The sequence below is a fragment of the Carya illinoinensis genome, chromosome 1, assembly GCF_018687715.1.
Source record: "Carya illinoinensis cultivar Pawnee chromosome 1, C.illinoinensisPawnee_v1, whole genome shotgun sequence".
Lineage (NCBI taxonomy): Eukaryota > Viridiplantae > Streptophyta > Magnoliopsida > Fagales > Juglandaceae > Carya > Carya illinoinensis.
The window spans coordinates 7,821,658-7,828,267 of record NC_056752.1 but is presented as its reverse complement, the minus strand read 5'-3'; the positions used below and the strand labels follow the sequence as shown (position 1 = coordinate 7,828,267).

Below are 6,610 nucleotides of genomic sequence, written 5' to 3'. Positions count from 1 at the left end.
CCGAATGCACCTGATAGACATGATCATTTAATCCATACATCAACAAAAATATCGTTAACCATTTCTCTTCAATTCAAAAATTTCATATTTGTGTCAAATGAATACCATCAATCATATTAATATCTTTTTACATTTGGTTGTGCATTATACAAATCATATCTATTACAAACTGAGCTACTAATTATATAAAAGATAAATATCACTAGTATAAGTTATTTGAGGACTCTACTCTCACTAAAACCAACAGCTACCAAGTAAAACATCTCATATTAGTTCAGGACTTCTCACCAACAGTCTCATCCACAGTTCTACTTGATCACTTTTACAAAGAAAGGTGGTGAACACGAACATCTCCCACAACTGTCAGCCCAATAGGTGGTTGGTCATATCACCCCGCCAATACCCGATCCTGATCTTTTGCTCGGAATCTTAACAGTAGAGTCAATCAATGCCTAATTTAAGAGTGAAAATGAAACAACCCTGGTAATGAGTTATTTTACAATGACATGAAACAGGAAAGTTATTTTTTTTTTTCCCTAAAAAGATGATCAACAAAGATGTGGAAATCATAGAAACACACATATTGCATGTAGTCGAACACATGTACAGTCATCATTGGTTAAGCATCGCAAAAACTCAGATATAAGAAAATAAGACAATTATCAACCCTCTACCTTTATACTAGTCAAACCTTCATTCAACACCTTTGAGACCCATCCAAAACTAACAGCTCCCCTTGACCAAACTATCCTTCCTGTCTAAAAATATCATTCCTTTCTTTGCATTACATGTTTACCTATTAGAACTGGTCCCTTTTTTGACTTTCTTCCTTAATGGCTCAAGTTAGTATAAGCATTAGCATTATGTCTATTATGGTCATTATTATTATTATTATTAGTATTAAGTCATCATGCCAGTTTATATATTCACAGGACATAAAATCTCTTTCTAGACCTAAGACTTGATCTCTTAACAACATTTCTTGATCCTTTTCAAAGTGGAAATCATTGTTCAACCTGTTATAAATTAAAATTATTCTTGCATGTCAAACGTACTAATGATATAAATAAATAATCGAATGATAGGCAAAAGACATGAATGTTATTTTCACACTAACTAGTTATACCTAACTAAAAGATTGTAATATAATAAAAGTGTGTTCTTCTTTTCAAAAGACCAAAAACTCACTGTTCAACCTTTTTACATGTAGCCTAAAGTATTATTAATCTTATCAAACGTGCATAGGATAAATAGATAAGACATTCAACAGCCAACTGATCCATTACTTCTAATTGCCTTTTTCCTTTGCACTCACTGCTACAAAATATTGTTCAAACGATTTATGCATTCATGCAAACAACCAAAGCTATTAGTGGCTTGAGATTAAAGAGATTATCAGTAGGGCCAACCTCATGAGCCCCACCAAATCCCACATCCTCTTTATCACTATGGATTAATTAATTTTCCATAGTGATAAAATCAGATAACTAAATACAAACATCAGACTAGCAGCATAAATTTAAAATCACTAAAGACAGGCATTATATTATTTGGCAGGTCGGGCTCCATTTGCATCATTATTGAACTGCAATTGAAGGTTTCAGAATGGAATATTGGTTCCATTTAACTTCAAGTTCCCATTATAACTTGAAGTGAACGTGGGTGTGTCCGTGAGAAGCAGAGAAGGAGAAGGTGCTTGCCGGTAAACTACAACTCAGAACTCCAACAACTCCCACAAGCTGTGCAGCACCAAACCCACAATCAATCTGCGGTGGAGATAGAGAAGGGAAATAACTGAATGCCCTAGGATTCGAAGTCAGAGGGTTTTCACGAGTGAGAGAGAGAGAGAGAGAGAGAGAGAGAGAGAGAGAGAGAGAGAGAGAGAGAGAGAGAGACTCAGAATTGAACCTGAAGCTGCCGCGGATGGAGTCTGGCTCAACTTCCGTGGGAGGAAAATGGCGTGGGGGTGGTGTGGCTAAATCGTTGGAGATTTCCTTCAGCTTTCAATAAGTAAGCATACGGCGTTGGTGGTCTTTTGGAGAAGGACAGAACCTTTTCCCGGCGTGGAGAAAGAAGGAGCAGGCTGTAGGGAATCGAGGGGTGAGTTTTGGTGGTTGCAAGGGGCGCGGGACGAGGATGAAACTTAATTATGACTTGGTGCCCAAAGATACAGGTAAAGTGACATAGTTTAAGTGATGGAAAAAGTATATTGTACTATGGCAACGATTTCATAATCGTTGCAATAGTTATTATAAGCCCCGGCTACTAAATGGTTTTATTAGATCATGAATTTTGTGGGGATTTTTAACTCGCCGGGAAAACATACTTTTGCCAACGATATTTTTTGCGGCGATTATGAAATCGCCGGAATATCCCCGATTTCTTGTAGTGACTGCCCTCCTTTTCACGAGTTGCACTATAAATTAGGGTGGTGTTGGAACAATTGTCTTCACTATCGCATTAACATAGTACCGCATAATCGAGACAAATATATAAAGATTGCTATGGATAAGACAACTACTAAGGCATCGTTCTCTCTCGTTTTGATCTTTCTTACAGCATTTCTCGGTACTATAGGTAGTACTGAAGGATCAAGGAATGTGCCAAAGAAAGATCATGATGAACTCTACAACCCTCAGAATTTCTTTGGATTTCCTGGAGGCTTCGGTTCTTTCAATGGCGGTCCTGGTTTCAGTGGCTTTCCTGGGATGGGATTCCACGGCAGCTTCGGTCCTTTCGGAGGGATTCCTGGTTTCGGAGGCCCTGGTAAAGGTGATGGACCCTCTCCTAAAGCTACTATTAATGGAGTTGGAGGTAAATCTCCTAAAGCTGGTATTGTGCGTGGATGTGCATTCCTTGTGAAAATTGCACACCTATTCCCGACCAAAATCTAGGGTGTTGCTAACCAACTGGCACCCTTGGCACCATGAATCCTCGCCAAATCCTTTACCAAGGAACATGGTGCCATAGTACTAGTCTCGCTATGGTTTTACTCCTTGAAACTATAGGTTTTGATATAGATGTGGATTCTCAATGCAGATGTAGGAATCAAGACGGATTGTGAGAAAGGGGAACCAATGTAGACCAATGAATAGAATTGAGGTCTATCCCTGTTTTGAGTTAATATTGTTGTCTTGTGGTATACTATGTTGACTATTTTAAGTTGGGTGATAAACAAATTATGATCTGTAATATCTTAACTATAGTAGTGATGTGGCTTATGGATAATTTCATAAAATTAAATATATTTTCTCCAGTACTCTTATTTCAAGTCACTACATGTATTCTAGACTTTTCCACTACAATTATCTCATATACGTAGGGGTGAAAACGGTCCAGGGGGTGATGGACTGAAGTTCATCATTTTCCTTAGACTGGACTGGACCAAACATCCTTAGGGATTGGACCAAACCGGTCTTGTTAGGTCCGGTTAGTCCATTCTGTCCAACCCATTTTTTTTTCATCTTTTCTTTTTTAAAAAAAAAATAGATTAATAAAAAAATTTATTTAAAATACTAAGTTAAAATTAAGTAATTTATTAATATGGATTATGTAATTAATTCAATAAAAAAATATTTTATATGGTCAATAATAAAAAATTAGATTATAAATTTATATAATTGCTATATAATTAGTTAATTGATGTTATATATTAGTTAATTGATAGAATATTATTTTGTTAATAACATCTTTAAATTTATATCATTAATGGTGATAGGTTAGATGAAAATTATACAATTATTATATAAATAATATATATAATTTATTTTTTATTTTTATTCTTCATTCCGTTCGATTCAGGGTGAAAAAACTCTAAACCGAGACCGAACCGAAACTTTTCTTGTGGTTTGCATCCAAACATTGTGACTTCTGTCAACTCCCAAGTGGAGGTCGAGGTGTCACACTCAAACTGTGTGTGTAACCAAAGCATAGAACTCTGTTCATAGAATTGCCAAGCTTGCTCACCAAGCATAAAAAGCCTAGGGTGGCCGAAAACCCTCTTGCGCCTCAAGCCAACACTTAATATTTTTATGTTTCATCTAGGGAAACACCAAATCAGGGGCTAGGATTAGTTGGAAATTAGGTAAATCAAATATTTATCTAATGGGCTCCAAATTTCAGCCAACCCAAGTCCATAAACGAACTTTGTGTTTTGATAACCCAAAATGCTCATTACAACCCAATACAATTAGCTCAAAGAGGGACTTAAAGGAAAACAAACAACTAGCTCCAATGGGCTCAAAATAACCAGGCATCTAATGACATTACGTTACCATTACTCTCAAGTTATTCAGCTATAAAATTCCTATCGCACTCGTGTTTACATTTGCATATTTTATAGGAAAAATCTAGTTGTGATGCTCCCAATTATTACGTACGGACACATAAAAATTGAGGCGTCGGGATGATAACACGGGTCACGCATCCTATCGCCAAGTGTCAAGTATATGTACATACAGCATGTGTACATAAAAATAACACAACGGTAATAAAAAGTCTTTCAACCAAGTACCAGAATATTGTTTAAATACAAACTCACTAAAAAACAAGCGTACTAATAATATTACAAATAACCAATGAAAATATAATACCAATCAAAAATAGGAAAATAAACCAATCACTCCTCTGGCCAACTGGCCTCCTCGGACTCAGCCTCCTCGTCCTCTGTATCAAAATTTACGGTACTAAAAACGGTACTGCAGATAAGTAACAAACCAGGCAAATCTCAAGATAAAAATATATTTATGTAATAATCAAGGGCTTTGCTAGATACAGTCGGGAAATGCAGTCGACGTGCAGTCGGCTGTATGGAATGAATAAAAAAAAATTATAAAAAAATTATTTTATATTCAGGGGGACCTACATGAATAAAAAAAAGTTATAAAAATAATTTTCTTTTTCATGTAGGTCCAGTATTTATTCACTTTTTTCTCCATGACTGCATGCCGACTGCATTTCCCGACTGCAAAAAGTATTTCTCAATAATCAAATGCATGAACATGATGTCATATGCATATGTCCCAAAAATTCTCATTTTTTCACGTATGCCAAAATTTCATTTTGACCCAAAACATTTTCTTTAAAACATTTCCTCGCAATTATCCTAGATAATGGCCCAAAAATCCAGTCTAGCTATTTTTCCAGAAAATAGCCCAGAACCAAACCATCAGAGCATTGTAGGTAGGAATCACAGGCGGGAATCTACCACCATCTCTACGCATGCACCGTAGGCGGGAATCACAGATGGGACTCTACCACCGTCCCTGCTTACCACCATCCTTACAAGCTCATCTGTAGGTGAGAATCGCAGGCGAAACTCTACCACCATTCCTACGCACCTTCGGCAGGAATCGCAGGCAGGACTCTACCACCATCCTTGCTCACCACCATCGCTAAACGTGCCTCTGAGTCAAACCAGTCAATCCAATCGTTCAAATATACCCAAAAACATTTCTCGCTTAAAAACCCAGTTTTCAATTTCCAACACATGTACATGCATGCAATTACGCGAAAATCCAGTTTTCCTTTCCAAACATGAACATACATGCACTTACGACAATATACTAAAAATAACCAACAACAACAATTTCAAACATCAATTACGTCAAAAAAAATATAAATACAACTCCATCCTCAAATCCAACTGACCCTTGACTCCTTGGACTCAATCCAGAACAATCAACTAAATCACAGAATATTTGTTAATTGCAAAAATATATTTAAATCTCAAAAGGTAGTTTGGAAAATACTTATAGTGCTATAAAATATTTTTTGAAGGATCAACGAGCTACAAAAGGCGAAAGAAAAATAACGTAACAGTGCAAAATACAATGTGGTCGTGGGTTGTAAAATATCAACTTTTGAATGGGGATGAACCAAGGTTTAGGATTGATAGGGAATGACTTAGAGGTGCTAGTGAAGCTAGTGGAAGTGGGGGCTGACCGTGGGTAGAGGCCAAAATGGTAGTGGAAGTAAAAAATGGCCAAAACAGAGTTGAGCTCATGAGGGTTGCTCGGGCGAATGATCGAAGCTAGAAATGGGTGGTTTAGGTCGGCAAAAGGTCAATGATGAAGTGGTGGCTGGAGGTGAAACGATGAGGGTGGAATGACCCAAAAGTCGTGCAACTTGGAGGAGCTCGTGTGGCTTAACGGTGGCGCCAGAGGGGCTAAAATTTGGTGGGGAGGTGTGTCGGCCGGTGGGGAGTAGAACGGGAGGGGTGGTGTAAGGCACGACGGCGGGCGGCGGCCTAGGCGTGAAGAAGAAAACGACGGAAGAGGGAGAGCGAGAGTGTCGCATGGGGCTGGGGGGATTCGAGGGAAGAAAGAAGAAGAAAAGAAAAATGAAAGAAGAAAAAAGAAAAATGAGAAAAGGAAAGGAGGAGAAAAAGGAAAAGGGAAAAAAAAAAAAAAAAAAAAAAAGGTAAAAAAATGAGGTTCAATCCTCACATCTTAGGTCAGGAAACTGATCCAACAAAAACAATTTAAAAGCTATAAATTGAATAAAATAAATTAAACACGAAACCTTGCTAAAATATAATAATTAACTAGTAAAAACTAACAAGAAAATTTTAAATAAAAAAATAAACTAAATTAAATTAAACAACAATTTA

At 37.0% G+C, this 6,610-nt stretch overlaps 1 protein-coding gene across 1 annotated transcript; it reads left to right on the top strand.

The window, feature by feature from the left end:
- Positions 1–2,504: 2,504 nt before the first annotated feature.
- On the top strand, positions 2,505–3,083 carry LOC122302150 (keratin, type II cytoskeletal 2 epidermal-like). Its single transcript, XM_043113334.1, has 2 exons — positions 2,505–2,832; positions 3,040–3,083. Exons 1-2 carry the CDS (start codon positions 2,505–2,507, stop codon positions 3,081–3,083), a joined length of 372 nt encoding a protein of 123 aa, XP_042969268.1.
- Positions 3,084–6,610: the final 3,527 nt, after the last annotated feature.